The sequence below is a fragment of the Euprymna scolopes genome, chromosome 39 (genome assembly GCF_053919585.1).
Source record: "Euprymna scolopes isolate OS-2025 chromosome 39, ASM5391958v1, whole genome shotgun sequence".
Taxonomy (NCBI): domain Eukaryota; kingdom Metazoa; phylum Mollusca; class Cephalopoda; order Sepiida; family Sepiolidae; genus Euprymna; species Euprymna scolopes.
The window spans coordinates 68,234,798-68,258,784 of record NC_136520.1 but is presented as its reverse complement, the minus strand read 5'-3'; the positions used below and the strand labels follow the sequence as shown (position 1 = coordinate 68,258,784).

General features: G+C 33.8%; 1 protein-coding gene across 5 annotated transcripts in view; it reads left to right on the top strand.

The window, feature by feature from the left end:
* The window catches only part of LOC145263827 (uncharacterized), a 242,305-nt gene that overhangs the window by 91,337 nt on the left and 126,981 nt on the right, over positions 1-23,987 (top strand). For 4 of the 5 annotated variants that reach the window (XR_013864602.1, XR_013864603.1, XM_080120894.1 and 1 more), the window contains exons 10-12: positions 1,258-1,377; positions 7,463-7,642; positions 18,569-22,171. Coding sequence is in view for 2 of the 5 variants with exons in the window: in XM_080120894.1 (XP_079977020.1) it covers positions 1,258-1,377; positions 7,463-7,642; positions 18,569-22,171 (3,903 nt within the window). In the remaining 3 variants the exon portion in view is untranslated. The remainder of the gene's footprint in view (positions 1-1,257; positions 1,378-7,462; positions 7,643-18,568; positions 22,172-23,987) is intronic. The other variant, XR_013864604.1, reaches the window with a different exon arrangement.

The following is a 23,987-nucleotide window of genomic DNA, read 5'->3' as shown; positions in this document are numbered from 1 at the left end:
ACCACAGAAACCATTTTCTAGCTATTTAGGAAACAAGATTCAGCAAGGCATTTGTTGTAGAGCTCGGAAAGTACAGGGGCTAGCTTAGCTGAGCATTTCTTAATTAGTATAGCAGTGATGAGATCAGGCCCACATGCCTTGGGGGTGCCTAAGTTTTTTATGATAGTGTGAACACAAGAAAGAGTGATTTTCAGATCAAGTACGGCTTCCTGATTGGCATGCATGCAACCTTCTGGTTGTTGGATAGTGGAGGAATTACTGATCGTCTTTTATTCACTACACTATTATAAATTTTCCAGAAATACAAGTTCCTATCTTCTGCAATTCTATGCATTTCCTGATTATTTCAGCATATCTTCTTTTGGCTGTGACTATTTCACTCTTTTGCAATGATTTCTAGTATCTGTAAATTTTTGCCTATTTGTATTTGACTTATGATGTACGAACTGGTAGAGTCCATGCTGTCTTTGTGCAATGGCAGCTGCAAAATTTGAAGTGAACGATTGGGGAGAGTGAAGCTTGCTATAATACTTCCGTGCGGGGACATGTGCTTCAATGCCCGCTTTGCACCATTTGGTTGTCTCATTTGGAAGAGAGACGATATTGGTCCATGGGGCATCTCTGATTTTGGACCATCTTTACTGAATCGAGCATCAGGTTTTGAATGGCATAAGAGATTCAAGAAAGGCAGGGAGTATGTGAGGGATGATGAGAGGTGTGGGAGGAGTAAGGAAGTCAGAACATTAGAGTTGATTGGCCAAATAAAGAATTTCATGAATAAGGACCGTCGTGTGTTTATAGAGACAATAAGTGCAGTTTGATGTCAGTGTGGGAACTGTATACACAATTATTCACAAGGAACTGAAGATGCAGAAGGGTGCTGAGAGAAGATCAGAAAGAAAGACATCAAGACAGTTCCTCATCCTCCCTATAGTCCAGATCCAGCTCCCTGTGACTGTTATTCTCTAAGCTCAAGGAAAACCTTAGGAACTGTTGTTATGAGGATCATTCACACGCTCACACATAAGGACTTCCATATGGCCTTCCAGAAGTTGTTAGAATGGTACAAGTGCATTGCAGCCGGAGGGGATTACCTTAAAGGGGACTAGAGTGTCTATACTAAAAAAAGTCTTGAAACTTATTGAAGGCACCTCGTATATAATAAATCATCTAAAATGGATCTGCTTTATTTTTTAAATCATTTTTTTGTTTGTATTTTCAAAGGAAGTAAAACAAAATAACGTTTTCTCCTAACAGAAAGAAATGGAAAAGACGACGGAAGAACGAGTTAAAGTAGCTGTGGAGGAAAAAGAGCAGTTGTGGCGAGACCGACTCCTTCAGATGGAATCTGCTCATAAAGAAGCCCTCATCGGCAAAGTGAGTTGATATTTTTTTTTTGTGGGAAGAGTATTGGTGGGAGTTGATATTGAAGCTGGAGAAAATTTAGATTTTTGTATGTTTTTTGCAGGGAAGGGAGTTCTTGCTGGGAAATGGAAGTGGATATTGAACCTGGACAAAATTTAAATTTTTCAATAAATTTTTGTGGAGGGAGGAGGGTATGTTTTATTGAGAGTTGGAAGTAGATATTACGCCTGGACAAAATTTTGATTTTGTATGATTTTTTTTTTTTATATTTGGAGGGTGGGGGATGGAAGTGGATATTGAACCTGGATAGCACTTAGATTTTTTTTAATGATTTTTTTTTTTTCTTTTTTAGGTAGGGGTTAATAGTTGGAGTTGGGAGTGAATACAAACAAAATTTCTTTTTTTACAAACATCCAGAATTATAAAGCCACTGATTATTGTCAAATATATGTCTTCACTTTTTCTAAAATTACTGCATTCACCATTAAATAACCCAAAAAAGGGTTGATAGGCCATAAAAACAAAACCATCAAACCAAACACCATGAATAAATATTTGAAAATATAAAGAACTTGAAGCATAAAACTTATTTAAAAAATTACTGAATTCAGCATTAAATAATCCAAATGATTATTCATATTATTTGTATTCTTTGAATTTGGGAAATCTTTCTGTCAAACTCAAGAATCTGCACAGAATTTCGAATACAAGCCTATATTTATTCACGTGTATAGCATGTTCTCATTCCATCAGTCATGACTGGTTCGCAAGAACCTGTGGCATAGTGGATAAAGTACTTGGTAAAATTTAATTTTAATGTTACTCCTCTGGAGGTTGAAGGTTCTATCCTCAGTGCGGCCAACACTCAAAATACAATTGCAAATTGCTTAGGACTTCTACCCAGTCATGCCTGACAAAACAAGAGCACCATACTTCCATGGATTAAATAATTGGTTCCATTCAAAAGGTCCTGGATATGACCTTAAACTATATCCAGTGGTGAGGCCCCAGCTTGTGGGCTTTGGGGAGTGTGGAGCCACCCTTTAATTACCATTGCTCTCAGGTCCACTCTGACCCGGAGTGGCAGTACCTGTTAGGGTCCCAACTATGGGTTAAATAGAAACCAACTTGAAAATAAATATATTCTATTAAAAAATTTTTCTTCAAAATCTTTGGATTTGGCATTAAATAACGTAAAGGGTTGATATGCTGTAAAACAAAAACAATCAACAATCAATCCATTCAAAATTCTGTGCAGATTCTCGGTTTGACAAGATAGACCTGAAGAAGGTTATATTGACCGAAACGTTGTAAAAATAACACTTGGGGAACAGTATTTTGAAGAATCCAAATAATATGAAGATAAAGATTAATATATAAGTTGGGAGAACAGTGTATCAGCTGGAGTATAACATGCTTCTTAAAAACTTTTCATCACGTTGAAAATTTTTGAAGGTTGTTTCCTAAGGCCACTTGGAATGACTTGCTAAGTAAAAATTTAGATTAGCACTTCTCATCTGGCCAAATAAACAACAATACTAGAGAAAAAAAAGCGATAAGTAAAAAGTAGCCACAAACAAATCTTACTAACATATAATTACTTACCTTGCTTGCTTTAATAATATACCAAAAGTGTGTGTTATTTTGTTTGGCACTAATAACCATCTCATTTGGCATGTTTTCAAAACTGAAATTCAATGATCTTTTCTTTACTGTTTCATAATGCAATATATAGGACCAGACGTGCTGGCACGGCCATATTTTGACCTTTTGGGGAGCTTTAGGGATTACGGGGATCCTACAGACAAAGCAACTGTTGTTTACATGCTTGTAATCTATGTAGTTATAAACGGTCAAAAATCCGTGTAATGAGGAGGAAAATGTCTGATAAGCTAATAATGTTGGGAGATTATTCAAATTTGCTTTTCTTTTTTGCTGAAGAGTTCGATTCAGGGGAAATAAGAAAAAAAGACTTGTATTTCTTAAAATAAAAATCTAATTGAAACAAAAAATATTCTAAGAGAGACTGCATATATATATATATATATATATATATAATTATTTTTTTACTATAATAATTAAATACTACAGACACTAGTGTTTCATCCTTTCGGGATTCTTCAGTGCAGGGTGTCACGATTACTACCAGCCGAACGATTCGAACCCCGCGACACGAGACATCTCTGGCTCGATTAGCGGAGGCCGTATCCATTCTGCTACCATTAACCGTGTGAAATAGCGTTGAATTTTAAACATTTTAATTTAAATGTTCATTACGTCAGACAGACAGTGATCAAATCGTTATACGATGATCTATGCATAAGAGCTAAATTGACCGACTTTTAATTCAACTGAAAGTGCTCAACGATAAGAAACGAATTTCTTAAAGGGGCTGTCATAATTATTTTTTTACTATAATAATTAAATACCTACAGACACTAGTGTTTCATCCTTTCGGGATTCTTCAGTGCAGGGTGTCACGATTACTACCAGTCGAACGATTCGAACCCCGCGACACGAGACATCTCTGGCTTGATTAGCGGAGGCCGTATACATTCGTATATATATATATATATATATATATATATATATATATATAATTTGGGTAGTTAGAAGAAGAGAGTAAATTCAATTCTATAAGAGTCCCCTTTATCCCCCAACTAAATGTATGTATACCCTTAATAAATAAATGAATCGTTCTATATTTTCCAATATATAGTTTTTGTGACTTCATTTTCTGTCTCCTATATATATAATTATTTACTATCATAGTTATTAAATACTGTAGGGAAACGTGCGACTTACCTAATTAGCACGTGTGCATAATTCAACGGGTCGGTCATCGAATGAAATGAATGAAGAAGAAAGAAACAAAAATGGCTGCCTTATCTCTTTATATGCCTGCAATGTGACCACTCGATATGCAAATGAGATGCTCCTGGCTGGAGATAAAAGAGGGTTGATTTTTTAGAGGGTGGTTCATTTTGAAATTGGATTTCGAAGAAATAAGTTGAATTAGCAGAAGTATGTTGGGAGTTGAGAGAAGGTGCGTTACGTGTACAGAAGTTGGAAGTTTGGACAAAAGTGTTAACCTTACCCAGGAAATTATTGGTGTGACGGGCGGAAGAAATAACACCCAAGTTATTGAATTATAAATACCTACAGACACTAGTGTTTCATCCTTTCAGGAATCATCAGTGCAGGGTGTCACGATTAACACTGATCGATAGATTCAAACCCAGCAACAGAAGTCATCTCTGGCTTCATTAACAAGGACCTAATCCATTCGGCCACCATTAACCGCAAGAAATACTGTTGAAATTTAAACGTCTGTCAGTGATCTAATCATTATATGATGATCTGCGCATACAAGTTAAATTGGCAAACTTTATTTCAACTGGAAGTGCTCAACGATAAGAAACGAGTTTCTTCATTGAGAAAATATAATTTTTCAAAACGGAAATTTATTGTTTTTGACAAAGAATACAATTCAGAGTGTTTTTCCTTAACCCATGGATTTTTGATGTAGGCTCATCTCCTCAGAAGAAAAGTCATTAGCAAATATTAGATCTGATTCAAAATAATTTTGCTATTCAGCACATACAAAGAAAATATATTAAAAATTATGCCTTTTTAAGGGACATAGATAAAGAAAATAAAAGTAGAAACAAAGAAAGGATATGAAATTATGGCATCCGGGTGTTGTGGTAATCCTTGTATAGAGTGAGATGATGTGGTCTGAATCAGAGTTAGTTGAATAAATCCACATTGTAGTTAAATTCCAATTCATTGTAAATCCTTCTTGGTCCTTAGTGATAATCCTTAGAATATGAAAGGTCCTAGATTGATTTCATTTCATTTTTAGGTGGTGCAGTCCCTGTATGAAGTGTCCACCGAAAGCTATTCTCTATCATAGATTTAGGACCTCTGTAATATTTTTGATAAAAATTCAGGATTGTTGAAAATTTTCAAATTGAATATTTTAAGGGTGGACTTAAAATAGCGATACAATAAAATAAAGTAAAAAATACACCAAGATAAAATATGTCATAAATGGTATGCTTTGAACATTTTTTTCCGTGTCCCTATTTGCATGATGGGAAGAGAGAAAGTGGATAGGAGGAATGTAAATACACACAAATAACAAACTTTACCAAAGCATTACTTGAATATACACAGCGAAAATCAACTCCGAAAGCATCTAAAAGTTTTGATTGTATATACAGCATTAAATGACCAAAAGAAGGTCGATATGCTGGTTAAACAAACAAATCACTATGTTGTATTCAACCAGGAAACAGGTCAGCAGAACAGTGTTCCACAGGCAGGTAGTTCTGGGAAAGAAACTTTGTTCATGGAAACTGCATTTAAATTTAGGCACAGATAGAGAGTATGGAAAATCGGATATAGTAGTTGTAGCTAGTTGAGTCTTTTTTGGTGAAAGTTTGGCAAGAGGGGACCATAGATTGGAGTTCAGTTGAACACTTGCCATGAAAATAATGATAGAGCAGAAACAGCCTCGCATCATCCCTTCTGTGGGAAAGAGGTTCCGGGGAAGAGAAAAGGTTTTGAAGCTGGTTTTGAACTCTATCAAGGCTGGATAGGATGCACACAAGCAGCTCCTGCTCAGATGTGGCAACAGTACTCCATTTTAGGAAGTACCTAGCTCTTATACTAAAGAGGATTGCATCAGCGGTCAGATATCTACTGGAGTGGTAAAGTGATCCAACTGTTCTTCCATCGATCTTCGCAACAGATTTCATGTATATGTTTCATTTCAGATCAGGAGTGGAGATCAGTTCTAGTCTTACTGTGATTATCGTTATAGAGTCTAAACTCGATTCATGAATGTCTCTAAATTGGAATAATTTGGATTTTTAGCAAAAATAAAAGCTGAAAATGCCTTGGTTTGTTAACAAAATTATTTTTGATTCATCTTTTTTTTTCAAGCGAAGATATGTCGCCTTATCACTGACTTGTGTTTTTGTTTGTTTCTATGTTTGATATATGAAACATTAACATTTTAGAGTGACAGCGTGGTATAGTCCCTGGTTGCAGTAGAGACCATCTGGGAGCATTTTTGTGTTTAGCTAAGACCCACACCAACATTTAATATAAATTGGGGTATAAATGTCATTGTTTTAATGAAGGAAGAACATATATATGGAACTTGCATGCATAATAAAATCAAATGTTAAAATAATACAAGGGTCACCAGGTAGTAGCAGCTACCTAAACCATAAACGGAGTTTTATCAATAAAAATGGACAAATACAAAAAGTTATAAGAAAAGATTTTTATATAATAAGAATATAAAAGTTATATATATATATATTTATATATATATATATATATATATATATATATATATATATATATATGAAGCAATCAAATGTTAAAAAAGTGAGGGTTTTTTTTGGGGGGGGGGGTTGTGGTTCTGACTTTTTGAGATGAGGATTTGTTATTTGTATTTGTTTTGTTTCTTCAAACTACTGTTCTCATCTTGAGTATTATTTTCACAATGTTTCGGTTGATGTAAGCTTTGAGATTTTTTTTAGGTGTATCTTGTAGAATTTAAGAATCTTTCAGGTCTCTGGACCCATGGCATAGTGGATAAAATACTTGGTAAAATTCAGCTGGAGGTTGAAGGCTCAATCCTCGGAGTGAGCAACACTCAAAATACAATTGCGAATTACTTAGGGCTTCTACCCAGTCATAGCTGATGAAATGAGAGCATGCTGCTCCATCGATTAAATTAATGTGTTATGTTTGAAATTCCGTGTCGATTCCCAAGAAAGATTCCCGAGTTCAACAAGATACACCTGAAGAAGGTCAGAGGATTCTTTGATTTAAGCATTGTGAAAATAAAATTCAAGATGAGAACAGTAGTTCGAAGATTCCAAATAATATGAATAATCAATCCTCATCTCAAAAATTCAGAAATGTAAACCCATAGCATCACAGATCAACTGAATAATCGTAAATTTGAAATCGATGTCTTTTTGTGCGTTTATGTGTGTATGTGTGTATACATGATTGTGTATGTCTGTGTGTGTACATGTGTTGTACAATGTCTTCCTGTTGTGTGTTGCGCTAGGACAAAGAACACGAGTTGTGGCAACGTCAGAAAGAGGAGGAAGTTCGCCGCCAGCTGCAGGAAAACCAAGAGGAAATGAAACTGGCCATCGAGGAGCGAGAACTGCAGAAGATGGCTGCCCTCTCGCAGCAGGACAGTCTAAAAGACGCCCTGCAGTGTGAGATCAACCAACTTAAGTCTGTGAGTGACATCGCTGTCATTTATCAACATGGGTTCGCCCCCTTCTTTTGGTGCATTACTGTTTATTTTATTTTCTTAATTTTAAGTTATTTTTTTATGGCTCCCGCTTGCCGTTCCCCTTTTCCTGGTCATTTGATGGTCACTTGTATTTTTTGTTATCTCGGTGCACTGCTACTGCATGGTCATACTACGTCCACAATTCATACTACTATTGTTGCACGTTTTTTTGACTGCAATCATTATTTTTGTTGCATGCTTATCAGTTTTTTTCATATTATTTATAATTATTAATATTTATAATTATTAATATTTATTATTTTTTATTAAGATATTAATATATTTATTATTAATAATAATGTTAATATATATTTATTATTATCATTATTTTTTTATTAATATATTGATAATATTACTATATTTATTTTTATTATTATTAATTATTGATATATTTATTATTAATATTATATTTTTTGGCACTAGTGCACTAATAGGATAGAATCACTGTTTTGGTTTTCAGTTGAGACATGAGGAGAGTGCATAGCAGGGGGGAGAAAAAATAGTTTCCTCAAAATTCACTCGCATTTCAATAATGCATGATCATATTTTATTAAAAATTAAAAAAATGTCTATTTTGTTAAAAAAAAAAAAAAAAGGATCAGTTTTGTGTTATTATATTTATTTTAATTCCAGAAATGTTTTTACGAAAACTTTATGTTCATGTTTTAGTTAAAATTAAAAACAAATGTCTATTTTGTTTAAAAAGAACTCTATTTTGTGTTGTTAAATCCAAAACTTAAAAAAAAGAGAAACACATTAATAAAAAAAGACATTTATTTGATTCAATCCTGAAATTACATTTGTCTGCCCCTGATATGCACTCTCCCCATGTTCCAACTGAAAACTAAAAATGTGATTTCATCCTGGTAGTGCACAAGTGCTTTTTTGTTTTTTGTTTTAGAGTTAATTGCACTTGAGATCAACTCTAAGCTCTTCCTTTTTATAACATCTACCTATAAGCAAGCAATAGTATTCTTCTTTTTATGTCAAACTACAATTTCACCATAATAATTCATCTGGTACCAGTTTATCTACCATTAAATGATAAAATGATGGGTTAGTATCTAGTCTGGTGCACTGCGGCATCTTCTGTGGCGATACAGTTCGAAGCTGGAATTGGCTCTCTGGATGCAGCCCTGGGTGGGTGAGAAGGAGACCTAGGTTTGCCTAATTACTAATTCGGCGTTGCAGATAAAGTTTGACTGAAAGGCAAGCCAATATGGTTGGAGTCAATGCAGCTGCAGGAGTTTCCGAAAAGATCTTGCAGTGCTTCATCATCCGGCTATCAGGACTCAAACAGGATTTTTTGTTGGCGGTTTACTCCCTTGGCCTTTGCCTTTCCCGAGGCATCTTCCCGAGGGAGTGGAGCTATTTGTCCATAGCTGGTGAACATTTGAAAATGTTTCCAATTTTGATGAAAATAATGGGAGATCCTCATTGTAGTTATGGTTGTATCAAAATGAAAGAGAAATCCTTAAATCATTCTTCTTAAAGAGTCGGGAGAAAGAAAGACTAATTCCGTAATCATGAAAATTTAGAAAATATTTACGACACTAGAACCATAGTAATATTTTTTTTTTTTTTTGCTCAGGAAAAAAAAACACCTTTATTCTCAGCAACAAATGTAAATTAAAATGGATTCCATCTTTGTTCTTAGCAGTAAATGTAACTATCAATAGTAAATAATACTACTACTACTACATTCTTTCATTTATTATTGACAACGTTTAAATGTTTTTATTTGCAGAGACGCTCTACATAATTAAAATTCTAACGTCTGTTTCATTCGAAAAAAAGAAAGATATTCATTTTACATTATAAATACACCATGCATTTTCAAATATTAAGTTTTATGTATTTCTTTAAATCAGTAATTTGGAGGAATATGTGAGATAAAGCAATAATATAAATGGAAATTCTGATTTAAATTATCTAGAATTACAACATTTATTGTTTTGAAAAAGGAGTACAAATATCAAAGTTTTTTTTTTTTCTTTAATCCATGGATTTTCAATGAATAACTCATCTCATTGGAGAAAATGTTAGTGAAAATAGATAATTTTAAATTTTGCTTACTAACAGATAAATTCAAAATTAAAATGATAGTGCAAAAAGGATATTCCAAGTTGAAATAATTAGGATACAGGAACAGTTGTAAAATCCAATGAATACTGGTGTATTCCAGAATGAATTGGGATGATTAAGGAAAAACTTTAATAATCATTTGTACTCATTTGTCAAACAATAAATTTTGTTGTAATTCTACATGATTTAACTGAGAATTTTCATTTATATATATATATATATATATATATATATATATATATATATATATATAGCTTAATTTAAAAGGAAAAGAGAAAGTTCAATTCCACAAAGGAGACTTATCCGGATAATGCCAAGCTCAACAATAATTATTGGAGCTTATACAATAGGACAACAATAATTCTATATCTACCAATATATAGTTTTGTGTCTTCATTTCATACTCTTGTTGTCCTATTATATATATATATATATATATATATATATATATATATATATATACACACACCCTAAGCTTAAATAGAAACTGTAAAGTTGCATGTAAAGATTTATTTTTCGACAAAATACCTCGAATTGAGAAAGGCAATAAAATATCCTTATTCCGTGGAGTTTCAAAGAATGTAAGATCCTTTTCTTTAGAGGAAAGAAACTAGTTAGCAAATCATATAGTGTTGCTAAAAAATTTGCTAGTTTTAGCACATATCTATCTATCTATCTATATATATATATATATATATATATATATATATATATGGCATAATAAAAGGTAATTGTAACATCTCTTCCAATTTTCAAATTTTGTAATCATGCCCATATGTATTTTACTTTCTTTTGATGGATTGATAGTTGCTATTTCTTTTGAGGAGTTAAGAGCAGAATAGATTCATTGATTGATATAATAATTAAGTGAATAGTTTTGTGCTACGAAACAGTTGCTGTCAAGAATTGTAAATGTCAACATAATTAAAGGAATAAATTGTAAGATGGTTAATATCATGAAATTTGGAATATAGACTTTTGTCATTTGTTTTATATATATATATATATATATATATATATATATATATATATAATCGGTTGTATAGGCTAGTTTCTCAGAGGTAAATCCAATAAAACTCAGGGTCCTAGATATGACCTTAAACTATATCCAGTGGTGAGGCCCCAGCTTGCGGGCTTTGGGGAGTGTGGAGCCACTCTTTAATTGCCATTGCTCCCAGGTCCACTCTTACCCAGAGTGGTAGTACCTGTTAGGGTCCCAACTATGAGTTAAATAGAAACCGACTTGAAAACAACAAATATATTCTATTAAAAAAATTTTCTTCAAAATCTTTGGATTTGGCATTAAATAACCTGAAAAAGGTTGATATGCCATAAAAAAAAACAGCAACCAACCAACCAACAAACAAAACTCAGATGGTTATTAAAGAGTTCTCAATGCAAGACAGAGCTGGTATATAGTCCGTTTTTTATACAAACATTATTGGTTACATATGTGCGTACATGTTTCAGTGGAGCCCCAATTCATGGACAACACTTCATGATGATTTCACGCCTGATGAAATGTTGTGCCTGAATTGGGACTCCACTGAAACATGTATGCGCATATATAATCAATAATGCTTGTAAAATAAATGCACTAATATTACACAAAACCTTATTGTAATTGAAAACTTAAAACATTTTGCGTTTTATTTTGTTTTTTTGTCAAAGGATTTTTTTCATATTGTTATTATGATTGTTTTGAAATGATTTATAGTTCCTTTATGTTGCCATGCTAAATATTTCTGCTATTATGCTTCTGTTATGTATCTTGTCAAATGTTATCAGGCTTAAGTTGCTTTCATCGCTTGGCTTTTCCAGAACGAAAAGTTGAATGTGTAAACATATTTTCAGGAAGATTTTTAGTCAGTATATGCAATGTCTGTATAAACATTCAAAATGGTGACCAAATGTCGATGAAGTGGTTTGACTCGGAAACAAAAATGCTATCTAAACGAACAAAAGCAATTTCGTTTTTCAATTATCATCCTCACATTACCATCAAAATGGTTGACTGTTATTTAAATAATACAACATAATCTTTCCAAATATATAGTAGACTTAAATACATGCACAAATATTTTTAAACTAGTCAAAGTTGTGTTTTCTGTAATATAAGCACTGTTTAAATTTTGAAATAAAATACCTATGAAACAACTCAATATTATGAAAAAGAATAAATAATACAGCATAGTTTTTTCACGTATGTAGTAACGAGCAAAGAGCCAGACACAGCTATTTTATTGATTTGCATGGATATTTTTTAAATATTTTATCATAAATTAATGTTTGGTGTTATTCATTTGTAATTTTATTGTCCTATTTTGTAGGTATATGCAGTAGTTTTGTCGATATTGATAATAAAGTGATTTAATAAAAAAAGGATAAATTATAAAACTTTTTAAATCTTATAATTATTAATTTTCAAGAGAACTGATTTATATATATATATATATACATATATATATATATATATATAAACAAGTAATTAATAAAACATGTTAAAAAACATTTGAAAAAGAGTTAAAAACATATTTGATTTTAAAAAGGAAACACCAAATAAGTGGATAGTCCTTAATCCACAGAGTTTTGAAGAAATACTTTCCTTCTCATCAGAGGGTAGGATTTAGCAAAATGCGGGATCGGATTTTGCTTGCAAAAGTATTTAATGAAACTACAAGTAAGTAATAGATCTTACTTGATAACAAAAAGTGAAGCAGGGGGAATAGGGTGAATAAAAAAGTGATTTCACGTGAATGGATAGTCTGGTGAAGGGTAAAGTATCCAATGACGGTAAAATCCAAAAATGCAGAATCCAAGAAAGTTAATTAAATTTCCATTCACACAAGTAAAATCCAATATATATATATATATATATATATATATATATATATATATATATATATATATATATATTCATTTAACTTTCTTGAAGTTATACATTTGGATTTTACCGTCACTGGATTATTTATCTTCCACCAGACTATCCAGTCATGTGTAATCACCTTTTTCTTCACCATATTCCCTCTGCTTCACTTTTTTTGTTTTCAAGTAAGATCTTTGACTTTCTTGTTGTTTCATCAAATACTTTTGTATGCAAAATCCGATCCCGCATTTTGCTAATTCCTACCCTCTGATGAGAAGGAAAGTATTTCTTTGAAACTCCGCAGATTAAGGACTATCCACTTATCTAGTGTTTCCTTTTCAGATTAAATATGTTTTTAACTCATTTCAAAGTGTTTTTTAACATGTTTTATTAACTGTTTGCTCGTATTATAAGTTCTATTTCCTATTTGGTTTTATCGAGCTTCTACATCTGGCTGAGATAACTTTATAAATATTAATTCTTGAATATTTATAATATACTTGAATTTTAGTATCTTGGATCATTTTGGTAAATTTTATTGTAATTTTCATTTTATATATATATATATATATATATATATATATATATATATATATATATATAGTTATATTTTGGAAAAAAGAATTCCAGCAGAGTGCCTTATTACAAGGAAAAAATTTCCTAATAAGAGCGTAATATTTATTATTATAATTATTTATTTAATATTTATATTTTACATTACAAGATCTCGTGCAAATCTTCTTGCATGAGATTTTGTAATGTATGTGTATATTTCCACTTCCAGTAATAAAAAGACAAGATAGATCGGCTGAAGAGAGCTTGATATGTGGACCTCAAACGGTTCCCTATTATCAGGTTTGTACTGATGGCTTGTCTCATCTAAACTTTTTAAAAAATATAAATATGTATGCCTTCCTGAACCTGCAGGTCCTGGATATGACCTTAAACTATATCCAGTGGTGAGGCCCCAGCTTGCGGGCTTTGGGGAGTGTGGAGCCACCCTTTAATTGCCACTGCTCCCAGGTCCACTCTGACCCGGAGTGGTAGTACCTGTTGTTAGGGCCCCAACTATGGGTTAAATAGAAACCGACTTGAAAACAACAAATATATTCTAATTAAAAAATTTTTCTTCAAATTCTTTGGATTTGGCATTAAATGACCTGAAAAGGGTTGATATGCCGTAAAACAAAAACAACTAAACCAATCCTGAACCTGCAGGTTTGCCACAGCAAATGGTGACATCTTACATGTATGCGACACAAAGTTGCACCTTATGAATCACCTAGAAAACACTGGGGCTGGCTCAATCCTAATGAGCAAAATGTATACTTGTATTTGAATTCTTGCAATGATGACGTCTTCATTTTACTAATCTTCCAGGCCAGAAAAAATGGTAAAAAAAAACAAAACAAAAAAAAATCTTAGGTGAAAATAGATAAAATTCATGAAAAGAACTTGAGACAATAAAAAAAAAAAGAAATTGCTGTAATGCTATTTACGTCTAATTTTGCAAATCCAGTTGACTTATTTTTTTTTCATCTCTCTCTCTCTTTCTCTCTTAATATATATATATATATATATATATATATATGAGAGAGAGATATATATATATAAAAAAATAAGTCAACTGGATTTGCAAAATTAGATGTAAATAGCATTACAGCAATTTCTTCTTTTTTTTTTTTATTGTCTCAAGTGTTAGGATAATGAATTGGAATCTGGGAAAAACAAAACTTTTAAAATATGGAATCAGAAAAATGTGTACCTATTTTCCAATGCTAAAAACGATTATTTTGTCTTTTTTGATTTTGCTTAATGCAAAACCTTCCACTGCTAGTATTAATGATAAAATAAATATTTATTGATTTTTAAACTCTCAATAAAACTAAAATCAATAAATCATCCCTCATAAGTATATTTTTATGTTTGGGAAAATATCTGCACATTTAACATTTGTTTTTATGTTAATCGAAAACAACTTTATAGTTAAACATTTAGAGATTTATAAAGAATCGGAATCAGTAATTTAGTAATCATATCGGAATCATGGGAAAAATGTTGAAATTATCCCATCACTAATATATATATATAAAATGGCTGTATGGTTTGGTTTCCCAGATGTAGATCTACTGAAACCTGTGTGTTTAATAAAGAGTGCTCAATCGAAGACAGGGCAGGTATATATCATGTTTATTATACAAACGTTATTGGTTACATATGTGCATACATGTTTCAGTGGAATCTCAATTTATAGAGATCCACCTCACCAGACCCCCCCCCTCCAAAAAAAAAGACACCAAAACAAAAATTAAGGTTCATTCATTTTGCATATAAAAAAGATGAGGTGGGTCTCTCTAAATTGAGATTCCACTGAAACATGTATGCACATATATAACTAATAATGTTTGTATGATAAACATATTATATATATATATAATTATCCAATAACACATGTTTTGTCGTCTATGACTCATCAGAGTGATTGAATCTCTGATGAGTCATAGACGACAAAACACGTGTCAGTGGATAATTATATTAAAAAAAAAAAACAATACATATGCCACTTCTCATTTGGGGGTACCAAATTGGTAAAAAGGAAAATTATTCCCAACTTGCATTTCGGTAAAAATACACTTTCGTATAAATAATTGAATTCATTCAAAAACAAAAAACATCTAAATAAATATATAATATATATATATATATATGCATTTATTAACTTGTTTGTCTATAATTCCGTGTAGTTTTATTTGTTTATTATATGTTTATATATGCTTTATTCAATATCATTATATAATTTTGCACATAAGTGTCTTGTTTGTATATGAAGAGTTCGAATACAAAAACGCAATAAATACGATTGTGAAAACTTCAACAGTCGAACACCTCTTCCGCCAAATTATGGTTTAATACCAGCCAATATTTTATTTTACTTTCAATTAAAATAATCTTTTAGTCAAAGTTTTTTTTTTTACAAAAAATATCACTACTTATCAAGGCCACTCTAGAATAAGGGTTAAACATTAGGTAGATGCTGAGACAACAAGGTCATAGTGAAATTTAGACATGGCCAGATTATTTAAGAGAACTGCTCAACAGGAATTTATTCACATTGGATTTGAAGACGACCATGTTATAGTCAGTAGGGAAGCAGACTCACAGTATTGTGTTCCACAGACATGCATTTCTAGGAAAGAAACTCTGCTCATAGAATTTTCATTTCGTTTTAAGTACAGATAGATAATGCGAGAAGTCGTTGGTGGTAGTTGTAGCTAGGCATGTATTTGTTGCAAACGTTTTACAGTAGAAATCAGAGATTGGAGCTCTGTCGAGCACCAACCATAAAAGTAATGATAGAGAAGAGACAAACTCGCAGTGAGAAAGAGTTAAATATATTCGTCCCTTTATTGTTTGATATCTCAATTTAGATAAACTGAATTTATTACGTTTTGCATTAAAGCTCTTCAAATATATGTGTGTTTATATTTTAAGGAGATTTTGCATTCAAAACAAACTGTCCATTCTGTTCAGTTAAAATAAAGACAAAAAACATGGCTGCCATAAACATTGCACCAGAACTCTTGATAATCGCTCAAAAATAAAAAATTAAAACAAAATACTGGTAGAACATTACATTATCGCATGATTGCTGACATTTATTGGATATGTTTCTACTGGTATCTTTTTTTATCATACACCAAAAATCACTTAAATCGATCAAGTAGTTTTATTTTTAAATAAGAAAATCAAATTTAATGGCTAAAATGTGAGTAACGATCTTGCGACATCATCTTGAAAATAGATTGAAGGAACAAGGAGGATAACTCCAAATAATTCAAATTTGCAATATTTTCAAAAGCTGTTCTTAATATAGGGAGGGTGGAGTAATTAGAAAAGACCTAAATTTGTTTAAATATGATTTTCTTTATAAAAACAATTCTACTGGATCAATTTATTTGCGGATTATTCTCCTCATCTTTATAGTTGTTTCTTGACGTTTCGGCCATTTATTCCTCTGGCCTTCGTTAGTTGGTTAACCGCTAATGCTGAATCTCTTAACTGTATCTTCAGTAATTACTGCCTTCCATAGTTGTCATCTCGCCACGTTTTGGCTAATTAATCCGCTGGCCAGCTTTGGATAGGATTGAAACCGCTATCTTCAGACAATGCTCACCTGGAACTGTAGAGATTCAATGTCTCTATCCAGTAATTGAAAAATGTTCTAAATTTGTTTACAAATGATTTTCCTTATAAAAAAACAATTCTACTGGATCAATTTACGTGATTTTTGGTACAGGATATTTTCTTTCCGTCATACAGATTAAAAAAAAAAAGGGGGGGGGGCACGCGCCAGAATCTATAAATGTGTTGAATGATTTTTTAAAATAATTTTGTCTTTTTATTTGCTAATGCTAAAAATTATTTTCCCCTTTTTTTTTCTTTAGCCTGTTTTTTCTTTTTGTTGTTTTTCAGTGACATTACTAAATATTAAAGTTAACTTATAGAAGGAAGTACAATGCAGAGGTGTGACAGACACAAACTAAAACAAATTAACGATAGAGTAAGCTATGCGGATTCACCTTTTATTAATGCAATCTATATGCATTTCTTTTCATATACTTGTGTCATGTTCTTGTGTCAGTATGTATAGATTGAAGTTTTGTGTATATGATATTTCAGAAAATTTGCCTTCCTTACATATGTGTTCGACTTTAGTTCAAGCATGCATACGGAGTCAAACACATCTGAGGAAGGGTAATTTTCCTGAAATATCATACAATAAAGAACTTCCTTCTGACCATATTGATGCAAGTAAAACACAATGTAAGTATAATATATACATATACACAAGAGGAAAAGATATTGATAGTGGAAAAAATACATACTGATGCATATAGATTTATTGATCAGTTTGAAACAAAGGAATACATTTATACGTATTTAAATATTTAAAGAATCCTTATATACTTCTTTGATCCCCTTATACACACACACACACACGCATCTTCTTATATTTTGGCAGGAAGCCATTATTCAAGCACATCTGATTGAACATGACAGTTATTCTTTTTTCTGATTCTTCTGCATCCTGCACCCACCTTTTATAACCAATAATAAAAAAAAAAACTATAAATACACCAAGCCTCAAAGAAAAATGACAACAATAACCACTCCTGATGATAATCAGATGTACCGATTGAAAGTGCTTGAGAAGAAAATGGCTGAACAAAAACTTTTGGGCGCCATTCTATACAAAATGCCAGCTAATATAAAATAGACCACTTGGCGAATATATATATATATAAATGACAAAAGGTTTATATTCCAAATTTCAAGATGTTTTGTAATCATACCCATATTCCTTTTTCTTTTAAAGTTGATAAGTTCATATTCTTCTGATGAGTTAAAGCCAGAATAAATTTAAAAAATTGACATAATAATTACATGGATGATTCTGCGCTATGAAACAGGTGTTGTCAAGAATTGAAGTTTTAACATGCTGAAAGAAATAAATGGTAAGATGGACAACATCTTGAAATCTGGAATATAGACCTTTTGTCATTTATTTGTATATTCTCTGTAGTTACATCGAGCTTCATAAATTAAAGGCTTGGTATAAATAAAAGGTGGAATATAATTGAATAAGCATATTTTCCCGTGTGTGTGTGTGTATATATATATATACACACACACACACATATATATATATATATATATATATATATATATAAAAAAGGTGAATTTGCATAGTTTATTCCATTGTTATGTTTTATTTTGTTTAAGTTTGTGTATATCCGTTACACCTCTGCACTGTATTGTCTTCTATAAATTAAAATTTCCTTTGTAAACCGTGCTTCAATTGAACTGCATTACTAAATATTAACTCTTTGAAATATTATCTTTGATTTTTGTCTCAGGAGAGAATAGAAATGTCGCATCGAATCGAACAGTTAGACAGTGAGAAATCCAAGATCAAAGAGGAATACGCAGACTACATGGAGAAGACTCGGTTGGGCAACGAAGCCCTTGTTGCTGAGTTAACCGCATGCCATCGGACAGAGCTTGAAACGCAATTGCAAAAACAAGAATCCAAATCACAGGAAAAAATAGAAAGTCTCATACAAAAACACACAGAGGAAATTGAACAGTTACGGAATTCACACCAAGAAGATGTCTCCGGTTCTCACGCTGAAATTGAAGAATACTATAAAGGTCAGCTGGAGGCGGTTCGGTCGAGTTACGAGCAGCTGTTGGCTGAGAAAGGATGCCAACTGGAGCTTGCTAACCAGACTGTACACGAATATAAGGACAAGATGGCCGAAATGCAGGCACAGTTTGAGGCACGCACGCTAGAGTTTGAGACGCGGCTGGCTGATCTCCAGCGGACCCTGCAGGTTGAGAAAGATAGCTACACCAAGCTGCAGACGGAAATGGAAAACGGGAAAATCCAGTATGAAGAGACTGTGAGGAATTTAAAAAATCAGTTTGATGAGATCGGGAACAGCACGAAGCTGCTAGACGAGTCGAAGGCTCAGTTGGAGCTGCAGGTGCGGGAACTGACGGAGCAGCTACAACAGAAAACCGACAAGTGGCAACTGGAAAGGCAGGAGTTTCTTTCTAAAGCACAACTCGAAAAATCCTCTTTTGAGGATCTTCTGCAAAAGGAACGCACTGCGCTTAATAACGAGCACGCACATAAGATCCAAGAATTTCAAATGCAGCATGAGAAGGCTTTGTCCGAGTCGCGTTCCGTCTCACAGCAAGAAAATTTCAAGTATGCAGAAAAGATGAAAGAATTGGAATCGGAAATGACCACGTTAAGGATCAATCTAAAAACAGCTGAAGAATCCAAAAACCAAATACAGGCCGTCTTGGATTCCAAAGACGGGGAACAAAGTGACATGGAAGAGACTCTACAAAGTCTCCTCAGCTCAAACGAGGAATTAAATAACCGACTTCTTACATGTCAGGTTCTCGAAGAAAACCTTCAAAAGGAGAAAAGCGAAATTCTTGATGAGCTCTCCAGGCTTAAAGAAGACTTTAATGCAAAAGCTGGACTCTTAAAGGAAAAGGAAGAGAAATATATTTTGAAATGCCAGGAGAATTCCTCGTTAGAATCATACAAGCTTGAGCAGGAAAATTGTATATCACAACTTCGGGAGGAAGCAAATATAAAATCGAACTTGGTTGAAGAGAAATCTCGTGAGTTGCAGGAACTTCAGCAGAAGTTTCAACAGTTGCGTTCCGAGGCTAAGACAAAGATATTGGAACTCAAAGAAGAAAACAAAAAACTGGATGAAGAAAATAAGGAGAAACTAGAAAAGCTGAACACTAACTGGAATGATAAATTACAGGAAGTTGTGTCTGAGAACCAAAAAGGTTTGGAGCTGCAACACCAGAATCTGTTAGAATCGCATTTGCAGCAGTTCCAAGAGAATCTTGGTGTTATGCAGCAAAAGTTAAATGATGCTACACGTGCACAAAATGCACACTTGGAAGAAAAAGAGAAATTGCACGCTATTCTGAGTAAATGTCAGAACGATATGCGTGAAACGGTGGCGGAAAAAGCCCAGCTTGATTCCGAGAAGCAACATTTAGAATTGAACGTGAGCGAGTTGCATCAAAAGCTTGCCACTGTCACAAACGAGAAAGACGCAATAGATGCAATTCAAAAACAGATCCACGAAGAGAAGCAACATCTCGAATCTAGCGTGAACGAGTTGCATCAAAAGCTAGCTGATGCAGCAAACGAGAAAGATGCGATAGATGCAGTTCGAAAACAGATCCACGAAGAGAAGCAACATCTCGAATCTAGCGTAAACGAGTTGCATCAAAAGCTAGCCGATGTGACAAATGAGAAAGAAGTCATAGACGCAGGTAAAGGGCAGATCCAGGAAGAGATGCTGCAGAGACTATCTCAGGCGGAGAATACTAGCATGTCTCTGAAGAAAGTAACGGATGAGCTACGAGTAAAGTTCCAAAAGGCAGAGGAAGACTTCAGGACAGATAAGGATAAGATGAAGCGTTCAATGGAGGAGCGTTTAAAGAAATGCAATGAGAAATGGCAGCAGAAGATGTCTAAAGCAAACAAGCAGCTTACGCAGTTGAAGAACGATAACAGGGAACTGCAGGAGAGTTGCAAAAGCGGTTCTAATCTACAGCAGCAGGTAGCTTCTCTTATGACGGAGATCAGCGAGCTAAAAGAAGCCGATGCTGCTGTTTTGTCTGAGAAAGAGCACCAAATTGCCACATTGCAGGCTCGGGTGGAAGAAGAAGAGGCGAAGAATGCTGAAAGCTTTGAACGAGTCGCGGCCCTCCAGGCTGAGAATGAGCGCCTTATAAATGACTTTGAGAAATCTTTGCAGGAACGTACTTCTGATTATTTAAGTGAGATTGAAAATCTGAAGAATCGAATGCAAGGTCTCGTCTTAAATGACAAAGAGCTCCAAGAGAAACTTAGAACTCTCCAGGAAAAGTTGTCGGCAACTGAAGAGAAACTAAGCGACTGTATACAAAATTATGAGAGCCAAATCAAAGAACTACAGATGCAGATTGCAATGCGCGACGAAGAATCTGCTCGTTATAATGAAGAATTGCAGATCCGAGAGGAATCAGCGAATACCACGATCGAAGAAATGCAGAAAAAGTTTTCTGCTTTGCTCAAAACCCATCAATCGGAGAGTAAAGATAAAATGGACCAATTAGTCGAGAAATTGGCTGTGAATGAAGAACGGTTGAGAGAATTGGATGATCTACATACGAAGTGCGATTTGTTACAATCTGAGAAAAAGGCAGTCTTGAAGGATTTGGATGAATTCAAAACGAAAGAGAAAGAATTTAAGGAAATGAGTAACCTTTGCGAAGAGCTTGAGAAAAGTGTTGAGTCTTTGACTTCCAATTCCGTTGAGAATGAACAAGAGAAACGGAAGTTAACGGACAAGCTGAATGCCGTGTCAGAGGAGCTGGCCTCCCTGAGAAATGCTGAAGAAAACTTGCGGACTCAGCTTGACGCCAAGACAATGTTGTGTACGAAATATCTTGAGGAGCATGAGCAAAACCAGCAGCAGGTTGAATCGCTAAGCAAAGAACTAGAATCAGTAAAACAGAGCCATGAAGAAAGCCAAAAAAAATATGAGGTCTTAGAGTCTTCTGCTCAAAACGTTTCCGTAGATATGCAAGACAAACATAATGAAATCTTGGAGATGTCTAAGAAGCTGGAATCTGCATATTCTGAAAAGGAAGAGCTGCGTTCCGAGATGGAGCAGCGTATTGCGTCGTTAATTGATGAAAACCAGGCACAGATCAAAAAGGTGGAGAGCGAATCAAGTACCAAAGTTGCTGATTACAAAAAGAAAGCTGAAACTTACGTTTCGCAAATAAAGAAACAGATGGAGGAGGCTCATCAAACGATGAGCAAGAAACAGAAAGAGACAAACGACCAATTGCAGAAATCAACGGAAGAATTAGAAACGATAAAGGCTGAAAAGCGTTCGGTAGAAGAGGAATTCACTCAATGGAAGGTAAGTTGCGACTAACTATTTTTTCACCTTTTAACTTCTCTCTGACCAGGTCTTTATTTATCCCTCTTTCTCTAAAGTCCAGTTGTTATCATTTCCTCGCATGCTTTCCTTCGCTTTCCCCTGTAAACTGATCCTGTTACCTCAACTGTTCTACATCTACTAACCTCATCCATTCTTTCAACATGGCCATACCATCAAAGTCCCCTCTTCTGCATGCCTTTCCCTATACCGCACTACCACAGTGATGTGCAGTGACCTTTGTAAGGGCAAGTACTTCAGTAAGAGAAAAAAAGTGTCTCGGTGGGACACAGGCCTATAATACATTCCTCTGAAAAGGGCACTTTTAAAACAGAAGTAGGTGCTTGGGTACCCCTAGCACTCCCCCGCTATACTATCCAGATTTATTCTTTCTCTGAGGGCACCAGATCTAAACCTGTTTTTAAAATTCACATTACACATTCAATGTATCATTCTCATATATTTTCTTTCCATGTAACACGTCCTCAACCCTCACTGGTCAGTTACTTTTTTATTTATTTATTTTTTTTTTACATACTAATGCACCCCCACTTATCAAGGCCCATAGACCACTCAAGGATAGAGGTTAATGAATTTGTTTGGACAACGAAATAATATGAAGATTGGCAACAATGGTTGCTACTGGTCCGAATTAGATTATTTAAGATGACATCTCAATTAGAATTTATTAACATTGGACTTGAAAACGACCATGGTCTAGTTAGCTGGGAAGCAGCCCTGTGGTATCGTGTTCCACGGATGAGTAGTTCTTGGAAAGAAACTTTGCTCATGGAAGTTCTGTTTAATTTTAAGTACACAGAGGTAGAAAGGAAAATTATTTTCAGTGATTGTAACTGGACGAGTTTTTTTTTTGTGAATATTTTACAGGGAGTAAAAGGAACCTAGATTAGAGCTCAGCGGAGGGAGTGTATATAAACGTCTATTTCACATGTCTCTTTAGCTTTATGATATACACTGTGTGATGTCTAGTGGTTGAGATGTTCTTCTATTGTCGTACGTATGTGTGTGGATGTTACACATATAATAAAACAGTTCATTTACATTCAGTTTGTGTAATGCACAGGCAAAGAACATACCTTCATTGTGTCTTTGTCTCTTCTCATTATTTAAGTTCATCTCCTTTTGAAGGAAACCAAACGAAAATAAATTATATATTTGGTAGAACTTTATTCTTGACGTACCATCGGAGCTGCAAGGTGTTGTAATTTTCTACATTATGCTAAAGTCACGTTTCTCCAAGCGTCCAAAGTGCAGAGACAGTATATCTTTCATGTTAACTTGTCCGACTTTTCCAGTCTCCCTCCCAACTCTAAACTCAACATTACGTGTATTACCAAGCTATCTCATTACGTCATTACCTCCAAATGACCACTGGTATATCTGTTTGGATTGCTCCCGTGGACTTTCCCGTTTGTTCTCACCAACTGGTTAGATCCAACTTGTTCACTCAAAATCCTCTAACTCCTCCATGGTATCACAATGGCAATGAACTGAAAAGAAAAGCAATTCAAAATCAATAACTAAAAAAAAATTTAACGTAAAAGATAAACAAATAACAACTAAACAGCATCTTAAGCAGGTTTAAAGACTAACTTCCTCACTCCCTATCCATTACTCAGGGAGAGCAAGGAGCGTTCTAAAAACATCCGTTTCCTGTGATTCACCCAAGTTATTTTCAAGGCATGTCTGGTTGAATACGACAGAGTTTTTGTTTTTCTTGATTTTTCTGCTAATTTTCCTGATTTGACTGGCATTTCTTTTGGCGGTAATTTGTGTA